Source organism: Pithys albifrons, chromosome 3 (assembly GCF_047495875.1).
Source record: "Pithys albifrons albifrons isolate INPA30051 chromosome 3, PitAlb_v1, whole genome shotgun sequence".
Classification (NCBI taxonomy): domain Eukaryota; kingdom Metazoa; phylum Chordata; class Aves; order Passeriformes; family Thamnophilidae; genus Pithys; species Pithys albifrons.
This window is the reverse complement of record NC_092460.1, coordinates 29,840,310-29,867,648: the sequence shown is the minus strand read 5'-3', so window position 1 is coordinate 29,867,648 and position 27,339 is coordinate 29,840,310. Positions and strand designations below refer to the sequence as shown.

The following is a 27,339-nucleotide window of genomic DNA, read 5'->3' as shown; positions in this document are numbered from 1 at the left end:
AAATATGGGGAGGCTCTTACCTCAGTTTTGAAAAGTTATGGTGGAGTGTTTCATTGCAGAACTATATAATCACAAAGGAAATTTTAAAATAGGTAGAATTGCATCTTTTTGCTTCCTGTTTTTCCTATCTTCCTTCCCTGCACACTGAACTCCAGTGCTACAGTGGCAAAGTTCAGCCCTCCATTTCCTCTTGATTGGTTTCCTGCACATTGTTTCCTCTTCTGAAGTGCAGAAGAGGGAAAATAATCCTCTCCATGTTCTTCTTTTTTTCCCCCTCTGCTCATTGGCTTTCCTGTACTGGCAGTGCTGTTTTGTCAGCCATGCTACCCCCCAAGTGTAGCAAGCATCACAAATGGGCAAAGAGATGTCAGGTGTTCCTAGTTTGTCTTTTGCTTATCTCACTTGCAGCTAATGGCAAACCAACACATTGTAATTCTCACTGCAGTGCAGTTATAAAACCACCATAAACAACAGCCCCACTGCATCCAGGCATAAGCAGCTATGGGGTCTGTTCTCTCCTCCTTACAAAAGCACAGCTTCCTTTGCTGCTGGCTGTGTGTACTTTGGAGGAAGCAATCACAGTGGTCCTTTAAACTGAACAAAAGATTTGGTCTCATGTCAGAGGAGTTAACTTTCTGTCATCAGTATTTAATTATCCAGGTTGGGTGATGTAACACTTTCAGTGGTTTAGACACTGTCCAAACCAGCATAACATTGCATTCATAGCACCATTTCCTCACCTGCTCTCAGTGGGTAACAGCACTGCACCATAGCCCCTGGCTTTTGTCCTGACCTAGTGCCTGGTGCAGTCAGGGCTTTTATCGAAGGGCCAGCCCCATCACAGTTTCTAGTGGCAGCCTGGGAACAAAGCTGCCTTATTCCTGCAGGACTGAGCAGTGCTATTTCAGCTCTCTTTTACTGCTGCTTTACTGCTCTAGCACAAATACAAGTGAAACATTTAAAACAACGGAGCTGTGCCGCAGGGAACATGCAGGTAATAGAAACGGGTACATCATTTCCTTATTTATGAGGATGCCAAGAGTTTCACACTCCTGCAGCTGAATTTATAGCACATCATCTTTGTGTCAGAGTTATTTACCTAGCCAGCAAATTCCCCCCTTGGGGTGTGGATTTTTTTTCTACATCAACCTCATAACAGACATTTTCACATTATCAGAAAATAAAAGACTCCTTTATGGACTGCCCTAGTTTCTCCCAAAATAAAATCTATTTGCAAGTGTTTATATTTGTCATAATATTTCATTCTTACTGAAACTGAATGCCAACAGTCTATGAAGAGAAAAAACATTGCCACATTTTGGATGGCTTTAAAAATCAGTCATTGTGCATCACATATCCCTGCACTTGTGATTCCTAAAATAACTTCGATCTATGAGATAAAAATTTAAGAGCATTTTCGAGTTTAATGCTTGAATTTACAATACCATATGTTATAAATCTTGGTGCTAAAATGTCATTATTTACATTGAGGGATTTTTGTAGCTCAGAAAGAGTCTGTTGAGAAGGTAACCATATAAATTATACAGATTTCTGGTTTGCATATGGATTTAAAATTGAAAAAGCATTGGTTGTTTTGTTGGGTTTGGCTTTTTTTCATCTCCTGAAGTTATAAATATAGCTATTCAGTTGTATTTTGTAATTTTTCAGATGTACCTGTCCCCCCATGTTGCTATTGTTTTTAGTAATCCCCAGTATGAATTTAGAACTTTCTTTGTTTGATATGTTTCCATTTTCTGGATTTGAAGATTGGTGCTTTAGTTTTTATGTTTGTCTTTCCAGAGGTTTGGGAATGCAAAACTTTTGACAGGTCGATAAATAGTCTACTCTAGTAAGAATGATGAATGTTTTTGTTTTTTTCCAGAACCTTATTTTAGTTTGTTGAAATATACAGAAATGTCAAATAAAAGAATGTGTTTTATGTGTTAAGGTTGTAGGTAGTAATGCATAGTGCTACATTTGAACTATAAAAGCCTAAACTGTGAAAAGGTTTTTTGATGGAAGCATGAAAATTCATAATTTCTTTTTCCGTTGCCCCAAACTATAGCAGAAGTGTTGGTCAAGTGTGGACAAACAAAAGTCTTCATTTTCATTGCTGTGGGATTTTCCAACAGTTGCAAAAACGATAAGGAAGAGCAGCAAAGAGAAAGCATTCTACAGGGGGGATCCACTGCCCTGTCTACATATTGCTGATCAACTGGTTTCAGGACAGTCTTGTTTTTTTCCAGGCTTTGTTTCTTTTGAGATGAAATAGAGAGGGAGTATAAACATGGGAGGTGCTTTGAAGAAGAGAGAAGCTGTTGTTTTCCTCAGTCCACAGTGCCCTCAAATATCTTGATAAAATACTTCTCTCAATGTGACGCAGGAAGCCTGCCCTCTGAGAAGGAGAAAGACCAGCAAGTCCCTCCAGTGCTGGCGAGGCTGCACCAGGTCCCTGGGATGCACTTCAGGCAGCATGGGTGGAGCAATGGGTTGCCACGTGCTCCAGAGCCATATACAAAGTTCAAGGACTGTGAGGGTCTGAATGAGCTGTTTACTACATTTTTCTGGTAGTTTAAAAATCTCTAACAATTTTAGGCCATTTTACAGTTCAAACTAATTGTACAAACACTTTGGTGCTTACTTTTTAAAAATCAAATGCTTCTGGAATAATGGAGAGCCTTGTGAAATACAGAGAAGAGAGTTGAGGCTCTTCTACCAATTTTGTGCCTACAATCCATATTTTTGGAAACTACTAAGACACCAAGACACTTGGGAGTGTCTGTGCCTGAGTGACTTGACATCTAGTAAGAACTTAGATATGAAGTCACCTTCAGAATACTTGCAAATCATAAATCAGGCTGTATTAACCTGAGATCCATACATACCATCATATCTCAACATTGCTTAGGGCAGTTCATAGTAAATTTGTGGCTACCAGGATGTCTGCTACTAAACAACCTTCTTTCCATGTAATACACTGTTTATCATAACTTACTCAGAAAGAGGTGTTATATTTCTTAATTCTCATATGCTGAAAAAGTGAGCACTGGAGTATTTAACAGAGTGAGCTTCACTTGAATTTTTCTGTTCAGGCAGTTCTTTGCAGCTGCAGGCAATGTCTGGTATTTCAAATTGTAGTTTGAAAGATTTCAACAGGGCTGATAAATGGCAGGTTTTCATGACTCAAGTTTTAGTATTATGAATGTTCTTTGTCTTGTCTAATTCAGGTTGAATATGAAGGCTTAAAGCATGAGATTAAACGATTTGAGGAGGAGACAGTGTTGCTTAATAGCCAGCTGGAAGATGCCATCCGGCTGAAGGAGATTGCTGAGCATCAGCTGGAGGAAGCTCTGGAAACTTTAAAAAATGAAAGAGAGCAAAAGAACAATCTGAGGAAGGAACTCTCCCAGTATATCAATCTTAATGATAGTATGTATAATAACCATATAAATATATCAGTAGATGGATTGAAGTTTTCAGAGGATGGGGGAGAGCCCAACAATGATGACAAAATGAATGGACACATCCATGGGCCTCTGGTGAAACTGAACGGTGACTACCGAACTCCCACGAGTAGGAAAGGAGAATCTCTGCATCCTGTCTCTGACCTCTTCAGTGAGCTCAACATATCAGAAATACAGAAACTGAAGCAGCAACTCATGCAGGTAAGAGATAAATTTAATGTCCTTAAGTGTTTAGACGCCCATCCTATGAACCCTAGTGCCAGTTTTGTAGTGATTATTCCAAGCAATGTTCTAGACCACATGTTCTTTTTTCAGACTTCTGCTTTGGTGTTTCTCCATATCCAGGTTTTGCTAAAAATATCCCTAGCAAAAAGAGTATCTGTAAACTCAGTGTGATCTGAGTAGATATTTAGTGCAAACAGGAGAAAGGGACAGAGGTTCCGAGATTGCAGAATGTTAGATTCTTTTTTTTCCTGCTTTGGTAATGGCAGATGTCCCTGAAATTGCAAGTGGAATAAAGTATTCTTTAATATGACGAAGGCTATCTGAAAAAACCCCACTGAAATACAGGCAGACTTGATTATGCTCCCTTGCAAGTCATACGGAGTTTTTGCCATTAAATTCAGCTTGAACGAGATTTGGCATACTATCAGGAGAGAACAAAAGGAGAGGAGCGCTCCTCTTAACAGCCGTGCACTCAGAGAGCATGTGGCGTGTGAGATGTCACAGAGCGCCCTTGTCCGCGCTGGCGGTCCCGGCGGATGCACAGGCTGCAGGGGGTGCCCTGGGGACTGTACAGCGAGTGTTTGTCCTCTGTTCATCCAAGCCCAGCCCAGGCATAGCCAGAATAGGAAGCTGGGATGCAAGCCAGATAAAATGCTGCCAGCCCCGATGTTGACATCATCTTAGAAGGGGTACAGTGCCACACAGAGAAAGAGTCCTGCTGCCCGAGCTGTTGAGCATCTTGTCTGCCACAAGAGTTTGAAAGGTTTCGGCACCGTCAAGGAAACATCCAGCATTTTCCAGCTTCAGGCTTCCAGAAAGTGCCTCTTCTAAAGAGAGTAATTGTGAACCCCTGACTACTTAAAATGTAAAAGGTGATTTGGAAGTAAAGTAGCACAAATGCAGTTTTCAGTGCTTGCTGGAGAACAATCAATCCCTATGTCATCTGTCCTATTTGCTGAAAAGTTAATTGTTTTATTTACTTCATTGCCAAACTCACTGTGGGAAGTTTTGATCTGAGCTGTGACATGGTGAGCACTGATGACATCTAGTGCTTTGCACAAATAACTCCAATGCAAAACATACAGAATTTAAATGGGAAAGCTTGAAACTTAGAATTGTATTTAAGTGAAAAATTATGTCAAACCTTTCCAGTATTAAAATGAACACAGTGTGAATATTTTGTGTATATATGCATATATACAAATATGCATGCATAAGTACTCAATAATGTGTATCTATAATATGTGTACATATGTGTTATGTGCAGCTTCTAATTTTGTCCAGAAATACAGTGTTATAAATTTTCAAAACACAATTTCAAAGGAAGTGCCTTTCATATTTTTTAAAGTATTAACTTTTAAAAATTGTTCATATTTTAAAACACGGTGTAAGCATTTTAAACCATAATTTACAATGAAGTTTATGCTTATAAATTTGGAGTGTAAGCTGCTTAGAAATGAAAAAAAGAGAGAGGATTGTTTTGGTTATGCTTTGTCTTGATTGTATTAAATTAAATATTGAGCTTGATTAGTCAGCAAACTTCTGCTTCAAAGATACCGTGATTGGTGTTATCCACTCTGATTTAAAAGCTTATTTATTTTACATCTCTTTAACAAACAGGCAGCCTTCTGACGATCGCTAGCCACAAATTTAGGACCCTAGAAAAGAAATACAGCCATTTTTTGTCATGACATTTTTTTGGTGCTGGGCCTCAGTACCACCATGCCAATAGTCACTACCATTGCTTGGTGTTGTTAAAATGTTTATGGTTTAAAAAGAAAGATTAGACCTAGATGAAAGCATGATTTCTTTGGATACTGAAAAGACTCACTATAAACCACTGACTTATACTACATAAAAGGTGATCATCTTCACTGTTGAGTTGCATTAGCTCACCTTGCGTCATATAAATGAAATGTGAAAAATTCCTCCGAAAGGTTTCCTTGTGGTAGATGGGAGACTTATCTGGGTTCAAGCTGACAAAAGACAACTCTTAAAAAAAAGGGTTTTTTTTTTCTTCTCTACAGTGTCTTTGCATTCAGCCATATCTTAGTATTTGGTACATGTTTTCTCTGAGGTGGCTGCACTCTTGACTGAGTTCCTGAAGGAACTGACCCTTTCTTGGGAATTATTTTTATGTCTATAGGACAGCAAATTTCATTTTTTGAGAGAAGCAAACTTCAGATTTATCATTTTGTAAGTGTGTGTGGCAAATTTTTTTAACTTCTCAATTTCATAAAGAAGCCTTCATTAAACACTTAGTATGACAGATATAATTCCTTCTGCAGCTTTAAGCTGCAGCTGCTTCATGAGCTGCGGTGGCTCCAGGAGAGATTTAATTGCAACTATTCTCTTTCTGTATTTTATATCTTCGATATAACAAAAATCTTGCTGAAAAGTCTCATATTCTGAGATTTTCTCAGAAAAGCTCAAGGCTTTCTACTTTCCCTTCATGTTTGTTGTCCAGTGCCAAGGACTCCTCTCTTCTTTCTGTGACCATGTTTCCATATTTCTGAGGCCAACATCGTATTTGGAAAACTTAAGTTTTGTTAAGAAAGGAAATAAAAAAACTCCTTATACAGCCCAGTTTCTGACACTTCTTTTCAGCTGTCTTGTGCTCTCTGACAAATATATTACTGAGATTCAGGGCTCTTGAGATGATTTCTCTTGTTTGTTCCAGAGTCTGTAGGAATTGTTCACTGAAATTCTGACGTTACTTAAAAAAAAAAAGGGAGTAGTTTGCTGGTTTAAAGGTAAAACAGTGGGAGAAATGAATCCGACTCAAGAGAGGTTAGAAGTCAGAGTTACAATTTACTTAGAAAGATTACAATAAATAGAATGATACAGAGAAAATTTGGTTTAAATCCACAAAAAACAGATGCATAACCCGGCACCCTGGGGCACAAACAGAACGGTGTGTCAGCCCCTGTGCTGAGCCTCATGTGGTCCCTGTGAGTACAAAGCAAAAGGAAAGGAAAACCTGTTGGTGAGGATGGTGGTCGCAGTCTGGTCAAGAGTGACAGTTGCAGTCCTGTTGAGGTTCTGGTCCTTCTCTGGATCTGACAAGTGGTACCAGAACTCCCAAACCCCAAAGATTATATATGCTTAAATTCAGATGGGAACGCCCAGTACTTCCTCCAGGGCAGGGAGTTTCACAATGGGTGATTTACTCTGTGAGTCATTGGATATTTTTGGAATCCTTGATGGCCCATTAGCAGACATGACCCCTCAGGCTGGGTGTGAAGGCTCTAGTGCTTCCTCAGAGGGGAGTTATCACGTACTGGTATGAAACCAAACACTCCCCTGTCTCCCAGAGTTCTGTAACACCCAGCTTGTAGCCTGAGGTGTCAGGTGTGCCTTGGGCAGCTGCTGCAAATGATCCATTATTAAAAGTTCATGAGAAATGAATAGAGGGTGTAGAATACACAGTTTGAATTACACCCACACAGTGATAAACTGCTCCTGGTTGCTGTAACTAGGACAGGGGGATAATTGGCAATGGTAAAATTTGTTTCCATAATTGCAAACTACAGAGAAAATGAAGAAGTCTTTGAAGGAAAGGATGCATTGCAAAATAGGTACAGCTATTTTTGAATTGTTTTTGTTTTCATTTTAAGATGATAAAAGTCCTTACTGCAGCTACCAATTTCAATGCCAAAAAAGCCTCCCATCAACTTGACTGAAAAATAACTGCAATTCCCATAAGTTTGCTGTGGGGGACAGAGGAGTATAGCATTGTCTAATGCAAGAAATATCATTACGATAATTGGGAACAGCAGAGTCATTAATATGCAAAAGGTGTGCTCAGGAGCGAGCTGGAGCTTTGGGGGTTTTTCATTTGGAAGTGGGAGCATGCATTTAAAATTTTAAATAGAAGTAGATCAGCTTCTATTAAAGGGCCAGAATGAAAAAAAAATTAGCAGATCTATGTATTTCCTTTTGCCTAATGTCCAGGTTGATATATGGGTTTTAAAAGTCATATGTTTTCTCTGGGAAGAATCCTTTCTGTTCAAAAGTAGTATGTTTCCTGAACACATTTATGTTCAGTAGAGAAATTATCATCAGGATCCAAATTAGCAGCATAGTTACAGTTATTCTTCATGATAGAGTATGACGGCTGAGATTGTTAATCCTGCAGGATCAATTCTGTCTGATTACTTTAAGCAGGCACTGAAGCACTGTGCTGCTTTAGCACCCAGCTATTATCTCAAAGGAAAGGCTCCCTGGCTCTGTAAGCTCTGTGTGCATTTTTACACTAGTGCAATCTACAGTGAATTACCTACTTTGGTGTGGACATAACCACAGTGGATCCGTACACTTTATTAAGCCAACTGCCTTTGGTGTGTAAATATATGGTTCTTTATTATCTGTACAATTTTGCACCATGAGTTGAGATGGTCTTTTAAATTAACCAAAACAAAGATTATTTTGTGCATATACATAGCTCACCTTATCAGCCTGAAGGAATAAATACCTGCATTGTCTTAGGAGGGTAATATAACTAACACTGAAGCCTCCAGGCAGCTCAGATGGGAAAAAAAAATAAAAACCCCTAGGAAAACTAGTGAAGAGATTTCTGCTGAGTTGAATTCTGACACTTCCCAGGACAGATCCAACCAAGAGATCTGTAGGAAGTGGTCACCTTTAGAAGATGCCTTTGACAAAATGGAAGTTTTCCCTATTTTGGATTTTATCAACAAGAGTGAACTGACATGGGGGGTGAGAAACAATGAGGGTGGCAGTAAACTGGGACAGTGACAGGGGAACAACAAATGCAGAAGGGTACCAAAGTTTTGGTACTTGTTGTTCTTGGCTGTCCTTGTCTGAACAGACTATGTAGTGCCAAAAGTGAAACACCTTATATCTAAGGAGATAGACTCTTCCTGATTCATAAAATAATAATGAGGTTTGGCCCTGGTTTTTTAATTCTTATGTCATCAGTCCTCTGCTCACAAAAAAACTGGTCTGATTTTTTTAGATGTTTTTAACGTGGCTTCTATTTTTATTCATACAGTTTCTGTCTGCAATTGATTGCAGATTCTAATGGAGGGCATGTTTTGAAAGCCTGTCTATAAAACCAGGAGATCACCATATGCTTTAATGTCTTAGTGCGTCTGAGCAGCAGCCACTGCTCAAAAACCTAGTTACGAGAAAACAGGAGTCCGAATCACTGCTTGGAACACTTCTTTTAGATGGCATTAGTACCCTCTCAGTTTCTAAAAGACTTCATGGTGGCTAATTTGACTCTATCCTCCAAACACTACTGATAGGGAAGGAGATGTTTGTTTTTTTTTTTAAGGTTTTTTTCAGAACTGAAAGCATTGTATTCTCAGAATTAGTAATTCCACCACTCATAAAGGGAATATAGAGAATGCCATTTTTACTGCCTATGTAAGGAGGGCTGAGATACTGCAACCAGGGGAGAGAAAAAGCAGTAAACCTGGTAGGCTCAGGGTCCTATCCCAAAAGCCATGAAAGCAAGAAGGATCCTATCTCCATACATCTGCTTCCCAATTCACAACTCAGAACAGGATAAAGGCAGAAGTAAAAAGGTGGAGCATTACACTTAAAATTTGAAATGAGTCTTTCAGGGGTGTTATCATGAATAGCAGAACAAACTTGTAAGTTTGTCTTGTTCACTTTCTTTAGGAAGCTTTGCATTAAAACTTCTAGAGGTGTCCTCCACAACCTCTTTTGTTCAACATCCACATTTCTCTGTGAATATTCAGAAAGGAACTTACTAGGTCAGAATGAGTGGGTTGTTAGTTATGCTACAAGTCTTGCTTTTCCTGTTTTGACCTTAAAGAGATGGATTTCACTTACAGTTAAGTGGCTGGGGTGGGGAGTCCTGGGAGATGGACGTGCTCAGTCTCCTGATCTGTGTTACATTTCCACATAGTAGGTTATTTAATCTGTGGAAATGTGTACAGCTATTTGTTTACTTGATTTGCCATAATGAAAGTTTGCAGCAGTTCAAAGATATAAATGAATATTGTGAAAGATTCATAGAACTGTAAATTCAAAATCCACTGAGAAATGTCTGTACCGATGGAATGGTTTATAGTTGACAGTGATGCAGTTCTTGTGTTCAGGGAACATATGTCCTAATAAATTACTCAGTTCTTAGTAATTTTTCAGTGGGCAACATGTAAAATTGTGACTTAGGATATTGCAAATTTTATTAGAGGCTGGGACTTCCCAAACCTCTGAGAGTTACATGGATCTATGACTTAAAATTAAGGGTTAGGTATATATGACTCAAATCTTTCGAAAGCACTCAGGCTGTGTACACCTTGTGTGAATGGAAGAAATGAATGTGATTTCAAAGGTTAGTGTTCAGCATGGGTAGGACGAGATCCTGTGTTTCTTACTTTGACTCTGTTGCAGGTGGAGCGAGAGAAGGCCATTCTCCTGGCCAACCTTCAGGAGTCTCAGACGCAGCTGGAGCACACCAAGGGAGCCCTGACAGAGCAACACGAGCGAGTGCACAGGCTCACAGAGCATGTCAATGCCATGAGGGGACTGCAGAGCAACAAGGAGCTGAAAGCTGAGCTTGACTGTGAGAAGGGCCGAGGCCCCGGCGAGGAAGCACATGACTATGAAGTTGACATCAATGGCTTAGAGATCCTAGAATGTAAATACAAAGTAGCTGTTACTGAGGTGATAGACCTTAAAGCAGAAATCAAAGCCTTAAAGGAGAAATATAATAAGTATGTGGAAAACTACACTGAAGAGAAGGCCAAGTATGAGAGCAGAATCCAGACGTATGATGAGCAGGTGACAAGCCTGGAGAAGTCGACCAAGGAAAGCCAGGAAAAAATGGTTCACATGGAAAAGGAGTTACAAAGGATGACAAGTATAGCAAATGAAAACCATAATACTCTCAACACTGCCCAGGATGAGTTGGTGACATTTAGTGAGGAGCTGGCTCAGCTCTACCATCACGTCTGCCTGTGCAACAATGAGACACCCAACAGGGTCATGTTGGACTATTACAGGCAAAGCAGAGTCACCCGCAGCGGGAGCCTGAAAGGACCGGACGACCCTCGAGGTCTCCTTTCCCCACGACTTGCCAGAAGGGGTGTGGCATCACCTGTAGAAGCCAGGACCCCGACCGAGCAGGTGACTAAAGAGACCACAGAGCCCAGCAAGGAACAGAGCCCAACAAAAACACCTACCATTTCTCCTGTCATCACAGCCCCTCCTTCCTCCCCTGTCTCTGACACCAGTGACATCCGCAAGGAGCCTATGAACATCTACAACCTCAATGCCATAATAAGGGACCAAATCAAGCACTTGCAGAAGGCTGTCGATCGGTCGCTGCAGCTGTCGCGCCAGCGGGCTGCGGCTCGGGAGCTGGCACCCATGATCGATAAAGACAAGGAGGCCTTAATGGAAGAGATACTGAAACTGAAATCACTCCTGAGTACAAAGCGAGAGCAGATCGCAACCCTGAGAGCAGTGCTGAAAGCGAACAAGCAGGTAAGATGCCAGTAAAACAGCCAGAAATATCTGTTATTTACACGGGTCACTTACAAGCTCTCCCAGGAGTATTTTGGAGGAGAGGTTTCACTCACAGATTATTTAGCCTCTCGCTCAATCTCGGCAAGGGCAGACCTTTGTTCCCTCCCTCCCTGCCTTCTCTTCAAGTACTTTAGCTCTGCTTTGCTCGTCTGAATGCAAGAGGCTGCAGCGTCATTGTTCCAGGTTGCTTGTGATTTTTTCATCTTAAAGCAGTGCAGTGATCACCACATGGGGGCATGAATCCTGCTTGACAGCTTGGCATACTATTAGCTGATGACAGTGGTGGGATGTTGAAATTCCCAACAGTCAACTGTTCTGAAGTTACAATTTTAAGTTTAATTGATTGTTGGATCTGTAACTGCATTTCTAGGGTACTGGGGATTTTTAAATTGCAGCAATATTTCAGCATGCATTGAGTCTTTTATAGCATCTTCCCCCCTCCGATACAACACATGTTAAATATTAACTCAAGTAATTAAATACCATCTCTAGCTAAGCAATAATAGCTCTGAGCAATTATATGTGGGTTTCCCATGTAATTAAAACATAATTAAGATGAAATTGATGTATATGGGTTTAGATTATGTGATTCCAAATTAAAGATTTTTCCCACTAGCATAGTGCTATCATTTATTTTTTGCTACTCCCAGAAAATCTAGCTCAGTCTCACTCTTTTATTGCTGTCAGAAATAATGCATTATCCTAAGGCGTGCTCACTGAAATGGGAAAGATAGATTTGCTGACAAAAAAGCTGCTATTAACTAAACTTTTAGTTATTGGATAGTAGCACAGTTATTGGTAACTATACATCTGGGTGCAGAAACTTGCAGTACTGTTCATGCAAACCTTCAAGATAAAAGACATAATAATGTAAAGGGAAGCAGTAATTGAAGTTAGAGTGAGGAAAGTAATTTATCATGTGCCAGCCTCAAGTGACTGGTGTATCCCAGGGCCCAGAGTATGTGTCATGTTCAAAACCCCAGAAGTTAAGGTTCACCTTCTGAAACTCTTCTTCTTCAAAAAAATAATTCTAAGTAGCAATAGACTGGAGATATTTTTCCCTTGTGTGTTTCAGTTAAGATGAGCCTACAGAGGACTTCTGCTTTGTTTTTTCATGCTTTCTCTATAACCACAAGAGCTGGGGTTTTTTTGTTCTTGTTGTTTTGGGTTTTTTTTTAAATAAAAGCCTTCCCTGAGCCCCGGTGAAGCTGACATTAATATGAAACTATGCCTTTTCATCCCTTACACAGCATGGTAAGACACTGCTAGTGCCAAAGGTAGCAGGGCAGAGCTGCAGGAATTCCTTTCAAAGCGATGGCCAGGCCCATCCTCAGCCTCCAGAGGGGCCATGTGGCATCTCATTTTGCTCTGTGACAAAACTATTAGAAAGCACCTGTATTTGTTAATACTTCGGAAAGAGACACTTCAGATGAAGCTTTTTTAATTGAAGTAATAGGGGAAAGGAGGATGAGCACAACCAAATGTACTGTAAAACTGGGAAGACCTGATCTTACTAGAACATCTCACCATTCAGGTCCAGGGAGGGAAGACCAGCAGCAGACTCTGGGTCTGGTATTTTGTACTGTATGTAAGTCATGAAAAAGCACCCTTAACTAGGGAAGGACAGGTGCTGTCTTCTGACTACCCATAATATTATCAAGTATGCATTTTAGTGTTAGGCTGGGCTTCAAAAAATACATAAAACTCTGTAACATGAAAAAATAGCAAGATTTGCTCTAAGAGGCTGCAAACCTAAGACTGGGAAAAGGGGTTATTAAATCAATTACTCAAGAAAGCAAGGCACATAGATCTTGCTAGCTTGCTTGCTTACCATGTCTTGATTTATATGTCCCTTTGTTCATAGCCATAATTACCATGTCAGCAGCAATTTGGTGGAGCAAACCTTAACAATCAGCATAAATGAGGAAGTAATATTAAATTAATGATGCAATGACTTTTAGGACCAGTTCAATAATGGGTTCAATTTTGATTTTTAATAGCAATCAGAAAGCAAAGCTTCCTATGAGGGGAATTTAATATCCTGAAGTTCTGATCAGTAACTGATTGGTTATTTTCATAGGTAAATAATTTGGTGAGAAGCAGTTGAGTCAGCAAGCCTTTCACAGCTGCATTAACAGTAACTATGGTGTCTTCAGCTCTCATAACTGAGATGCCCATAAAAGTCTTCAAAAACCCCCAAACTTGATAACCCCAGACATACAGAACCTTATCTACAAACAAATACCTTGATATTATGTAGACAGAATACAATAGAATTTCTCTGCAAAAGTGGGCCTCAATGAAAAGACCCAGTACCACATACGATTTCTGCACTAAAATAGCAGGCCAGTTTTCTATTGTGTGAAAAAAACCACCAAAAACTCAAAAGACAAACCACACCAAAACCCCAGTTCTTATCACTGTGGGATTTAATATTCATTCAGGAACAATAGTTGGTCTGCTTCTCATGCTGGTGATGTAAAGTAAATGGGATTCCAAGTCATCTTAGAAGTTGAGATTTACCTGTGTATTTTAGGATCAAGGTGGCAAATTTGAGGAAGTACATTTTGGGCAAATATCTCTTCCATATGGGTAAGGAGTGGAATGATAAGGATGCTGTTAGTTCTGGGAGTGCTTGGGGTCCTGGGGCTTGGGTGTGTGCTCACTTCAGCCTGTGCAGGTTTGTGGCTGTTTTGGGAACAAGGAGAGGGGCTGAACTGTGTGTGCCCCAGATCTCTTTTCCTTGCTACTGTTTCTCATCCTGCTGGAGTCAAGGCATTGGAGCTTTCTGCTCCCTCCCACCCTTGCTATCAATTCTAGGTGACTTCTTCTGCACAGCAAACACTACATGCTTTGTGAGCCACTAATCCTTCCGGAGCTTGCTGAGAGCCTCAGTAGTCATTTGCCCAGTTCCTTGCCCTGACAGGACTGACAAGAGTGTCATTAGCACCTGTGCTGTCTTATTGCATTATTTACTTCACTGAAGAGTATCCATGCATTTTACTTCTCCTGTGTTTGCATCTTTTTTCTTGTGCTTCCCCTTTCCTCTGTGTTGATTGCACACAAGGTTGCATTTTTATCGGGAACAAAGTTCTCTACTGATACAATATTATTCTTAACCACAACTTAAAAACAAATGCTTCAGAAAGAGCTGTTAAAGCCAGGTCCTGGGCATCTGCTTCCTTCTGGCACCCACTGGTTGGAGATGCAGGATCTCGTTCGCCCCGTCCTTCCTTTCAGAGCACTCTGAATGCACTGTTATAGATTATTCCACAGAACTGGTTTCAGGCACAACCATGCATATATAGCTCAATGAGTACAATTTTGGTGATTGGCTGAGATAGGGAACAAACAGAAATAATTTTGACATTAGCTGGTGCCAGAGAAAGAGTAACATGAAGCTATGGCTTCTATTCATTTTGTCCCTGTTAGTCTGGCATAGTCTAACAGGACAGCTGAGGTGACCAGGCATAGGTGTCTCTGAAAGATGGAGGCCGAGTTCCTCTTCTACCTTCAGTCCCAATCCCTGTTACACATTCTGGCTTCAGAGTGATTCAGGAAAGTTTTCTGCTTCTCAGGCTTCCCAAACTGGCTCATGGTAAGCACAGAAAAAACACACCAGGTGTGCAAGGCTAAGGATGGGGAAAAATTGGGTAATTATTATTCTTGTCGCAGCTGGCCAATATAGATTGACTTAGCTGCGCTGTAAAAGGGCAGCCTCTGGGCTGAGGAGTCCGACAGCAGTCAGCTTCAGTCAGCATCCAGATCCCAAACTGATGAGCTGTGGGTAGCCTGAGCATCTGCACTGCCCAGTGCTCTCTGGCTCTTACAAGAACTTCCTCTGTGTACTGTGCCTTGCACTGAAGCAACTGCTCATCTGTCCCTGGCAGCAGGTTTCCAACGGAAGCTTCCTCAGCTTGTGTCCTCCTTCTTTCTCATGCTATAAAACCAATTTCTTCATTAGTTTTATATGCTTCTCTAGCAGAGCACTTTTGCCCATTTGTTCTTCACTTAGGAGACTTTCAGAAGGGAGACCCTCGACAGTCTGCACAGGGCTGTGTTCAAAAGCTTGGCTGGTGCATGGAGAGCCATGAGATGCTTCCCATAGGATTTGAAATTCATGCTCTCTGTATGTTGTTTTATGGGAAAATTTAATAGGAAGGAAAAAAGTTTGAAGATCTGATACAGCCCTTCCTCTTACTTTTATTTAACAAGTAAATTATATTTCTAAGCTTTTTTTCATCCTGTAGTGTTATGTGTCCATTTAATTTGCCCTGACATCCAGACTAAAACAAAGGGATCATGATCTGGCTGATCATTGTGGACAGTTTCAGTGATGTGTAAATTACTGGGTTTACATGGAATATGTAATTGCTGAAATAATGTAACAATTTTAAAAAATAATAATAAAAACAAGACTAGCATTAGGTGGCACATATCTTTAACTCATTTTCATTCCTAAACAACAACAAAAAAATCTTTACATGAATCCTGTGGTTTGAAGATGAGCTATGATATATTAAGGGATGTAGGGCTGTATTTCTCTTACAAAGCAAACACATCTGAATTCCTGCCTTAGGGGCAAAGTAGGACTCATTTTGAACTATAGATTCCACCTATGCTTTCACAAATCACTTCTGCCTCATTAGTGATCTTAAAATTCAAACAAATCTGTTTTAATCCTATCTGTTAAATAGGAGTTTTTCCTCTGATGTAGTATTTCCTGGATTTCCATTTTAAAAAGTGGATTTATTAAACATAGTTAATCTCTCTTCTCTATGCTAATTTATGAGTATACATTTTTGGTCATGGCTGAAAATGGAAGGAAAGCTGATGATTTCTGCTTTATCTTGCCAAGGCATAGGATGCTGTCTACCATCCTACATTGTACCAAAGCATATATCAGCAAGGTTGAAAAAAGCTGAATTGATTTGAATACATCCCTAAGTGATGGATATTTTTAAATGTATTTAGTGATTTCAAATTTGGATTGGAGAAATGCATCTATTTAAAATGACAAGTCGTTACTACTAGTGACTTTTTAAAATCTATTATCTTAATGTAAATTAAGAGATGGTAGAGAAGATACTATTGTTCAGTATACAATTAAAAAATAATTATTTTAATGCTGCCATTTCTAGCTGTGTTCTTTCCTCAGACACAAATGAATGAAGTTGCATTTTAGTAGGAGATTCTAACATGTCCTATTGTTAACAGGCATTGTTAGTGGGAAATGTATTGAGTTTCAGAAAACTGAGTTTAAAATAGGTTTCCAACTGTTTGGCCATTACCATCTTTTGTCCTGCCCCCCTGCTGATTGCTTTAAACTAATGGTCTCCTACACTTCTCTCCCCTGGTGATACCTCAAGAATCCACATGATCAACAGGGAAATTGATTGCCTATATGAAATACTGCAACTTTTTATGCACTAAACAAAATGTATAAACAACTATAACCCCCTCTGAGTAAAAGTAAAAGGAAGTAATTTTTTTTCATCTCATTCAAAGGAAATAATTTTAAATGTCTCAAAGCATCAGTAGGTATAAATCCCCTATAAAACAATGTGTTTTGAATATGCTACTAAATTTGTAGGTAAAGCAGAAAGTTCAACTGTTGCAAAGATAAGACAAATGGAACTATTAAAAGCAGTATGGTAGTAAATTAAAGAAATTTAATGAATGAAATTGAAAAAAGAAAGAAAGGAACAGTAAAAATTTGGGAATAGGACAAATGCAAAGTCTTTGCTTGTTAAATGAAAATGGTAATTTACACTTCTTTCTTCCTTTTTTTTTCTTTTGGTAATGGTTAAATCTGCCAAAATAATGCACAGCAATAGGCATTGCCAGTTCCTGGACATAAAGGCAAGCTGTCAGGTCCTGGCTGTCCCCATGCCCAAGGAAAGGCACAGCTGGCAGGAGGCGTGAGGCCAAACACTTTGGTTCATAACTTGGCTGCAGAGGCTGAGCCTCATGTGCTCTGCATCCTGTCTGCAACATGGCCAAGGGACGCCCCTGGTTGGTTGTTGCAGCTCAAACAACATGGTAGCAGCTCCTTATGCTGTGGTAACTTCCTTGCCCGTCTTCAACATACAGCTCCACAGTTTTATAGAAACACTTAAGGTGCTCAGTTGTTGCCAGTGAACTGACAACAAAATGGGCTTTGTCCTTTCAACTGCTTTCTCCCTTTCCTGGTTTCATGGAGTACAACTTAGAGACGACATTAAAGGGTGCAGTACAATGAAGATCAGGTCTAACTTCTTTTACTGTGTGAATGCAGAAGGACACCAAAACCAAAATCAGACATGACATCTTGGCCCTTATCAGATACCTGTCTCAAAAGTATATATCCTTGTTTGTGTTTCCAGACAGCTGAAGTGGCACTAGCCAATTTGAAGAATAAATATGAAAATGAAAAAGCAATGGTGACTGAGACCATGACAAAACTGCGGAATGAATTAAAGGCTTTGAAGGAAGATGCCGCAACCTTCTCATCCTTGAGAGCAATGTTTGCAACCAGGTAAGGGAAGTGGTGTCACCATCTGGCTCAGCATTGTAAAAATAAATATATGTTTACTACGTGAGAACAGACTTAGCTGTGTATGTTGGGTGCTTAGGAGGAGAGAGAAACTGTTTTCTGCAAGGTCAGCGATTTGCTGGATGAAGGTGAACGAGTCCTAGAATGCACACTGTGCAAAACTTGCAAGCTTTCAAGTACTACTGAGATGCATGTCTCGGAAAATAAAGCTGGAGAATAGCAATGTCAATACAACTTTGAATGAAGTGTTACAAATGCCAATATATGCCTCCAATATATTTGCATTTATAGGGCTTTTTAAAGTGGAAATCAAATAGTAGATTTATATGCCTGATTTTCCCATTCAGAACTACGTGGTGATTCTGTCATGTAAAGAGATTGTGTGGTTAATGATGATCTTCAGAATCCCATGTTTTCATTCAATGAGATTTATTACTTACCACTAGTAAAATCTATTTCATCAACCAGCCTATGCTGTTATCCAGTGCTAATAATTGTAAGGCCACTGTAATTTCCCACTCCAGCCTGAAATCTTATTTTCTCCCACTGTGATGTTCAATTTATTATCTTCTCTTTCACAAAATAAGTTTCACTTATCTTCTGTAACATAGTTGCTCCTGGCAGGACAGTAATTAATCATCTTTCATCTTTCCTTCTCCCACACCTTCTTCAGAAGAGCTTTTTGTTTTACACAGAATCAGTTTGGTTGGAAAAGACTTCTGAGGTCATTGAGTCCAACCTATGACCAAACACCACTGTGTCAACTAACTCATGGCACCCAGTGTCATGTCCAGTCTTTTCTTAAATGATGCCAGGGATATGGCTCCACCGCTTCCCTTGGGCAATCCATTCCAATGTCTTACCAGCCTTTCCGTGAAGAAATTCTTCCTAATGTACAACCTAAAACTCCTCTGGTGCAGCTGAAGACAGTATTTTCTCACCTTTGCCTCTTTTTAAAAAAGTTACCCGAAGATAATTTTTTAAAAGATCCAATATTTTCATTAATAAACTCTTAATTGACAAATACACAATCAAATAAGCGTTCTAAGGAAATTATTCTGTTATGTTAAGGCTTTTCCCCCCCTCCCCCTTACAGTCAAACACAATGTAGATTTCTTGGTTGTGCTTTAGTCCATAAATGGTAAGACATCTTTGTGCCTCCTGTCAACATCTCTCCAGTGCTCCTTGTGGTATATAGGTGCCATCTCACCACTTCCAGCCTTCTAAGGTCCTTTGTTGCCTAGTGACAGTGGCAACAGCAGCTGGGAGAGGTGGAAAGGAAGGAGAAGGGACATTTATATGTCGTGACACTGGTGCTGTGTACAAATTCATCATAGGTTCATCGTTGGAAGAGTGCGTGTAGTGACATAATGGAAATGAAGACCCAACTCAGCAGGTGGTGTGAACCAAGGTAGCCCGATTGATTTCATTGGCCTCTAAAGATTTTCTTCAAGAAAGGAAAGCTTGTGTGTGTGTGTGTGTGTGTGTGTGTGTGTGTGTGTGTGTGTGTGTGTTAGAAATGCATGTGTTGATCTTTACTTGCAAGCTCATTACTCTAGGAGATTCATGAATGTACTAACTCCGTAAGACTACCTGGAAGGTGGTTAACTCTGGAGAAGAGGAGTGGCATCATGAGCATAAAGCAAACAAGTGTCTTGCATGGAGCATAAATCATCAACCTATGAGGTAAAATTAGTTTGCCAAGATTTAGAAGTTAATTAACTGGAATGTTAGATTGTTGGTGTACTGAATGTTCCTTACCTTATTTGGGCATCCTGAGTGCAGATTTATGTGGGTTTCAGGCATATCCTAAAGCTGGTGGGAGACAGCAGCATCTCTTCTGAGAATTAGGCTTAACTGATGCCATTGATCCAAGTGCCTTTTCTAGATGTCTTGGTGTAGGATGCAGTTAAGCTTCTATTTCTCTTCTATGAACTTAAAGGGAGTTTGGGTGACTTACTGACTTACAGATTTTCACTTTATAAATACTTAGTGTTAGTAGAGATAAACCCCACCCAAAGCATCTAATACTGTTGGTAAACTCCATGCAGTAGTGATTAAACACTCAGCGTGTGGCCTGTGTAATGTATCCCTGCCTTTGAGGTCGTAAGCTTTGCCCAGTATTTGCTGAGCATAGTTATAAAAAATTATTCACTACAAGGTCTTGCACATCAGTGTGCTTCTATAGATTTTTCTGTTGTAAAATATTCATTTTCCTTCCTTAGCATGGAGTTTAATGGCCTTTATAATTAAATCAATCTTCCTAAATGTTCAAATCATTGACTCATTCTGAATAGTCCATTTGGAAGAGCATTTGTTTAAATGACAGAGAGCTGATATATTCTAGAATTCTGTTGAAGAAGAGAAATCTGTTTGAAAATACAAGATTCTAAGATTCTTATGCAGTAACATTAGATGCAGTAGCAAGCTCTAGCATAAAAAAGCAATCTTTTAGTCTTTAGTTGAATAAAACAGTGGTTTCCATGGTTACAGTACATCACATGGTACTTACTCCAGAATTTGTACCATAGGGATATCATCCCTGTGACAGTAGAGTTGTATTAAAAATCTGAAAATGATAGCACATACTGTGTGATAGAACACTATTATTTCACATTCATAAGCCATCCTTTTATATTCAATTGATCCCCAAAAGGATGTTCATTTTGGTGCTGAACTGTATGATTTCTTCCTCAAATGCACTGGATAAAGGTGCTATAAGGAGAGCACAGCACATCTGTTTCTGGTCTGAACAGTAAAGATGACACTTATATTCTCCTTTTACTTTGTTTCTCCTGACACTTGTTCATTCTTCCACTCACTAAATTCTTTCTTCTTTTTTCTCTCAGAAGTCCTTTTGTCCTGCTTGTACCTCTACTTTTGCGCTCTTTCCTTCTGGGTTCTCTTTTTTCCCCCAGTCCAAAAATCTTGGAGATTCTGATCTCTACAGCTTTCTCTTTGCCTCTTCATTACCCTTGTGAACCCTTGCTGGGATTTGTTCACTTCAGACCTGTCAAGAATGTCCTCAATAGAGTTCAAGCACTCTTTTCCCCGAACACCTCTCTTAGAAAAAGAAACCAACCACGTATAAAATCTCTTTTGTGGGATGGAAGGGGTTGGCAAGGCAGAGCTGAAGTTTCTGTTTGATGCCAGGGCCATGTGTTGCCCATCAGATCTGTAGCTTCTGCCTTTAGTCTGCTTATTTTGTCCTGAGCTGCTTCTGGTATTCCCAGAGCAGAGAAAATGGTGAGAGCCTTTTGTGCCTCTCCTGTCATTTCTCATCACTCTAACTCTGAGTTGCTGACCCAGGGTGGGACGTGTGGGAGTGTGAAGCAGTGAGCAGCACTCAGCCCGAGAAAAAATGAAAAATAAATAGTAAATACTTTAAAATATTCTTTTTCCAGTCTGGAGTAGGTGTTTCCCTGTGAGAGGAAGGCAAGTCCAGTGCTGAAGGAGAGAAGGAACTACTTGTAAAGCAGGAACCTAAAGGGACTCAGGAAGCTAATTTTACTTAGTCCCTACATGTGCTTGCTTTCCCAGCTCGAACAGAGATACTTAATAGGAGAGAGCGGGAAATATTATTTGTGATATTGCCACAGTCCTGACACTGCAGGCATGGATTTTATTCTTCATCCATCAAGATTTTTTCTTATGATTAATATTTAAGTAAAAAGTGTGCTGTAGAGATGGACTAGGAAGATTGGACATTTATGAGCAGAAGAGAATTACAATTACACAGCTAGAGCAGGGAACTGTCACTGTCACCGGGTTTTAGCTCAAGCTCTGCTGTGATTTATGTTACCTACATTGTGCATAAGCCTGATTTGGTATTTGGTTTACGTTCCTAGGCGAGGGAGAGAGATGGAACTAGAAATCCCTTAAAATCCTATATAAGCTTCTTGGATCAGTTCATACAAAATAGGTGGTCTTATGTGTCTGTCTGCTTCCTTTCTGAGACAAAAGAAGTGAGAAATAGGTGCAACCTTGACTTTTGCTCTGGCAAGAAGTAGACCAGCAGAAGACAGCAAGATAACACTGCTAGTTATTTAATAGCCACTTGCAGCTTACACCTGTCCTGGGTCAAGGGAGAAACTGGGGACTCCAACTCGGGACAGCATAACTTTTGTTATTTACTACTATTTGAGTTCTTCTGAAAGACCCATTCAAAGCCTTGGAGCATCCTGTAGCCCTGTTCAGTTCGCAGTGGTTTGTATCATGCCAGAAGCCATCCCTCTTAGGAGCTCTTAACCTTTTTGTTCCTTGGTATCCTGTAAGACTTCACGAATGTTTATCAAATGTGTGGGCGAAAGGCAGTATGGATGTGCATAGTGCTGTAGTGCTTTCTTTCTTTTTCAATTGGAAACAATTCTCTTTTTATCCCACACTTGAACATAGCTGAGAATATTTCAGTGAAGGGAAATGCTGTGGCTGCAGGCAGTAGTTACCTCCCACTACATGGAATAATCTTCCCTGCTGCAAACTTCAAGGAGAGCTGAGACTGTTAATTCAGCAGTTTCTATAGTTAATTATGGCCTTTACTTGACTGATTTAGGTTTAACCTTTCTGAACACTGTTTCTCAAAAAAGAAAAAAAAGCCTTGAGGAACAAAACGCAGAGACAATGAATCTTGTGTTTGTGAAAAGTAATAGGAAACTTCAAGTCCTGGTGGAGGTCAGATGACTGGAACCACCCAAACGCTGCAGTGAACTGCCAGAAATGTGAGATGGCGGTTATGGGGAGACTTTTAGGAAGGACATATAGTTTAATTAGATTGGCTGGAATACGTATTAATGAGACTGGTTTTGTTTCAAGTATGAGACCAGCTAACAGCATCTAGTATATCCAGATTTCTCAAGCCAACTTGATACAGTTCATAGCAGGCAACAAAAAGCATGTTTGTCTAAGTCTGCTTTAGTTATACCCACCTTCATGGCACTTATGTTTCTTAACTGTTCAGTTGTGCTGTTTTACAAATCAGGTGTGCAAATATCAAGAACACTTTCTAAAGCCTGAGGGAAACCAGTCTTTTTCCAAACCCAAAATTGATTTATTGGCATATTAAAGCAAGGTGATTCACTCCTCTAATGGCAGTGTACTACAGGTGTTGCTGCAGGTTTTACTTTTAAAATTTTCAACAGAAAACATATTTGGGAAAAAAAATGTCTCCTAGACAAAGAGGAAAGCAGCAGAGAGTAAGAGATTGATACAGGATCCATCTGTTTTCAAGAATGAATCTTTAAGACTCTGATAACACAGACAATAAAGTCAATTACTTTGAAATAGGAATTACTATAATCTACAAAATGCTGATTTCACTCTAATATCTCTGTCAAGGAAACTGGCTTAATCATCAATAGACATCTCATGGCTTGGAGCAGAAATAGATGTGCAAGTTGTCTTTAAGCCAGCCAGCATTTCATAAATATCTCTCTACCTCAAGGCTTGAATGGCAACAGTCATGCTTATTAAGATCCTGTGAAAGAAAGGTAATACTGAAACTGCAGACGAAACTGTCTGAGTAAATTTGCTTCCATTGCCTGAATTATTAAAAAGAAGAGTGCAATATATATGTAAGTGTTTGTGTGTGAAGAATAACTACACATTTTCTAGTATACTTTATTTTGTTTCCCAAGGGAAAAATTAAAGTTTAAGAGAAATTAGTTCCAACCCTCAGTTTGCAGTCATTCAAGTTTATTGCATCACACATTTTGATAAAGAAAACTAAAATAATTTTCTATGCTTGTTTTCTGTGAGTGGTACTGATAAAGTTACATCCTCACCCATTACACAATTGCAATTACACAGCAAAGCTGCTTAGATTTATACAGATAGTGTGGGAAGGAGATTTAGCAAAAGCTGCATCATTTAACATGAAAAAACCTTGGATGTTGCCACAACTCTCTGATGGTCAGACAGTACTGCTATCTCTGAATCATCTCTCTGCTGCTATATGTTTATTGCTCTTGGTTCCCACTGATTAGATGGTCTCTTGCTAACAAACTGAAGCTGTTTCACTTCAAAAGGTGATATAAGACCATCTTGAAATGCCTTGCTCTTCCTGTTAACTTCAGGAACTATTGCTTAAAGCAGAACTACATTGAATTTGGTTTTAAATATTAACAAAATCTGAAGAAAGTTAGTTTTAGTTCTCAGAGTTCAAAGACAAATGAAGAGAGTTTTTCATACAAATAAAAGAGGCCAAGGGGTTAAAAGGAGTAGGTGACCATAGTAATGAACGCCTGGGCACACCTCCAAGATATTCAACAGGAAATGTGAAATAACTTCCAGGTAAAGGTTTTCCTGAATAATACCTTTTTAATCAGTTAACAATGGCAAATAACTGAGGGCTTCTCATTTAATGAAATTCGATTCACACTACTTGCAGCCTTTATTTGTAGCATTTTTTTTAAGTGAATGTTAGTGTGTAAGGCAGTTAAATGTCACCCTGACACCTGATCCTGTCAGATCTCAGAAGCTGAGCAGGGTCAGCCCCAGTCAGTACTTGGATGGGAGACCTCCTGGGAATACTGGGGGCTGTAGGTTCTAGTCCTGAGGACTTCTCTGTCACTGTCCAAGCTCGCTCAGCTGTGGCAGATGAACCTTAGGAGTTAAAGGGTGGGACCAGTTCTGTACACGCTGTGCCTCACCTAAAAATTCACTGTGCAGGCTCGAAAGACACACCCACGTGCGTAAAACCCTTCCCAAATCTTGATTCACAAAGCCTAGCCAGACTATACTACTATACTGTGTATGGAAAAGTAGTGTTATCTAATTAGTAGACGTTCTTATCCATTGTGACTCAGAACCAGCACCCAAAACTATTACTTGTTTTCTAACCTGGAGATAATCCCAAACCTTTCCTCCAATTGCTTATTATGTGAATTAGAAACTTACCACATTGTTATAGACTATTCTGTCAATATAGATACAGGTTCTCCTGCTGAATGGGAAGTGTTGGCATTCAGACCCAAGGCCAAATTTATTCCAAGTGTGAACAGAAGAATTCAGTCTGCCTGTTTCCAGGATTAGAGTCAGCAAAAGCTTGGATCTGAATCTGACTGTAACTGAAGCCCAGGAATGTGCTCACTGGTAGAGTTGGTTGTTGGACTGTTTCCCCAGATTTCTGCCTTGTTTGTTCCTGCAGGTGTGATGAGTACGTCACACAGCTGGATGAGATGCAGAGGCAGCTGGCAGCTGCGGAGGATGAGAAGAAGACCCTAAACTCTCTGTTGCGCATGGCTATCCAGCAAAAACTTGCCCTTACCCAGCGACTGGAGGATTTAGAGTTCGATCACGAGCAGTCCCGACGCAGCAAAGGCAAGCTTGGAAAGAGCAAGATCGGCAGCCCTAAAGTAAGTGAGGAGGCATCAGCCACCGTGCCAAGCATAGACACTTTCCTCCTGCATAGTCAGGGCCCACAGCAACCAAACTTACTGGTCAGCAGTGGCACTCAGAGGAAAAGGTATGCATGCAGTGATCTTTACAGTACAGTGCAGTAGCCAGACTTTCATTAAAGTCGTTCACTGAATTGTAAACATAATGATTCTTTTTTTTACTTTTATTTTCATTTTTTGTACTTTGGGGAAAAGGAGATGGGGAGGATGTGAATATGAAATTCAAAGCCTGGCAACATGTGGTTCTGATCCACCTACTCACTGTTATTTCCTCCTCCTTAATGCAGTGTTCTGAACTATATTCTGTCAGTGTCTCAGTGCATCTTGTATGTCTTTAATATTAAGAGTGAATGTATTTTCTTTAACAAGTTTTCCTTAAGTTTTCCTTAAAGTTCTCCGTCACAAGCATCTGAAATAAAAAAGGATTGTGCTCTATGAGAATGTCAGTGCTTAACACAAAAGAAACTGCATTTCTTTGTTAAGCTCTGGTGCTTACTTGTTCTTTATGAGTTCAAAAACAATATGGATGTGTTCACTCAGATTAATTTTTCTACATGGGAGCAAGGGGAATGGCTGCCAATGCAAATAGTTTTCTGTTCAAGCAGTAAGTTCTTGTCTTGTGACTGCCCTGCCAAAGCTCTCTAGGTGTGGGCTCTCTGTTAGACAAGTCCTAAATAATTATTCTCTTTTCTCATATGCTCTAATCACAATGCAAAACCAAGAGAACCTTCAGGGAACCTTGTACATGTCGACTCCAGGATGCTGATATGTAACTCAACCTCATCTCCTCCTTCTCTAATGTGAATGAGGATTTCCAATGCAGGCAAGGTGTCCTGCTCTGGAAATGACATGGGGTGGCAACACTAGATGGTTTTTACCTGTTAAGCGAGTTAACACGATGTTGTCATTCATGAGGCTTTGAAAGGTAATTAAAGTAAAACTCTTTTGTTTCCATATGTATTTTTCTTGGATCTCCTGCAAGACTATTCTCACCTTCCCTTTGTGATCAGAGCCATCCCAGGACTTCAGGGACCTACCTCCAGAAATTATTAAGAGCCCCCCCTCATCCTGCCTCCACAGAATCATATCTTCTGAGGGGTCCCCCTTCCATGAGTGAATTCATCCATGGGCACCGTCTCAGCAAGGAAAAAAAGTTAACCGTGGCCATACCAGGTAAACATTTTTTCCTTGGGTGCATGTGGTGCTGAGTGGTTAGCAGAGCAGGGGACCCAGCACTGCAGATGCAATCTAATTTGGGCATCTTCTTGGGACCTGAAAAGCAAAATGTCTGCTCTTCTGTCACCTGTGGCAGGAGATGACATTCTGCTGGTAGCGGCCCAAACTGGTTTCAGATGCAGTGGGGAAAGTCCTGCTGTGGTATAGGTGGGTGCAGTCCCACTGGCATCCACAGGGGGTGCACTGCTGTGCCTGGCTGGAGCTTAGCCTGGTGGTCATGTTGGTAGTCCCCCTAGAAGGCACAAACCCAACGGGACAGAGGAGTCAGATGTGTGAGGACCAGCGAGGGAGTGCAGGAGCCTACACAGAGTCCACCTTCTGCTCAGCCTGGAGCATTCAGTCAGGTTTTTCTGAAGGATGATGTTAAACTCACAAGAAGGCTTATTTTATATAAATTAAGTCATGAGGTTTATCTTTGCAGGAAGCTTTAGCACTGAATTTCCTCCCAATATGTAGTATCTGCTTGGAACAAGGAGTAGAAAAGAAATGCAAACTGGAATGCCATTTCAAAGGTTGAGGCATCTTTCTTTGCCTGACAGACAAGTTAATAATTACTTTTCCTGTGTGCCTGAGCAGAACCTTTAGCCTTTAAATGTGCACAGTCTTGTCTGATGGTATTTTTTTCATTCTTTGTTTTGAAATTTGTTATATACAAAAACCAATAAGTAGAAAACATAAAAGCTAAAGCCCCAGAGTGGTTTCTGCTCAAGTCAATGCTTATTCTGGAAAGCTGAGCAGTACCCTGTAGGACATTAAATTCCTCACCTAGTGCCATCGATATCACAGCTGCCTTTGAACCATGCAAGTAACACCCACTCAGAGGAAAAGTGTAAAACTGCAGAGAGTCTAAACAAGACATTTTCCTAAGGAGTGTTGCAGTAAATAAATCAAAGAGCTGTCTCCTGAGGAGAAAAGGGTGGAAGTGGGAGGAAAGAAGCATCTTGTACCTCATGGAACTTCA

At 40.1% G+C, this 27,339-nt stretch overlaps 1 protein-coding gene across 7 annotated transcripts in view; it reads left to right on the top strand.

Moving 5' to 3' along the window:
* Positions 1 to 27,339, top strand: part of BICD1 (BICD cargo adaptor 1) — a 179,161-nt gene that overhangs the window by 128,315 nt on the left and 23,507 nt on the right. For 4 of the 7 annotated variants that reach the window (XM_071551179.1, XM_071551182.1, XM_071551181.1 and 1 more), the window contains exons 4-7: positions 3,228 to 3,665; positions 10,077 to 11,171; positions 17,579 to 17,730; positions 24,893 to 25,100. In XM_071551179.1, the coding sequence (XP_071407280.1) occupies positions 3,228 to 3,665; positions 10,077 to 11,171; positions 17,579 to 17,730; positions 24,893 to 25,100 (1,893 nt within the window). Of the gene's footprint in view, positions 1 to 3,227; positions 3,666 to 10,076; positions 11,172 to 17,578; positions 17,731 to 24,892; positions 25,211 to 26,124; positions 26,316 to 27,339 lie in introns of all 7 variants that reach the window. The other 3 variants (XM_071551185.1, XM_071551187.1, XM_071551178.1) reach the window with 2 other exon arrangements.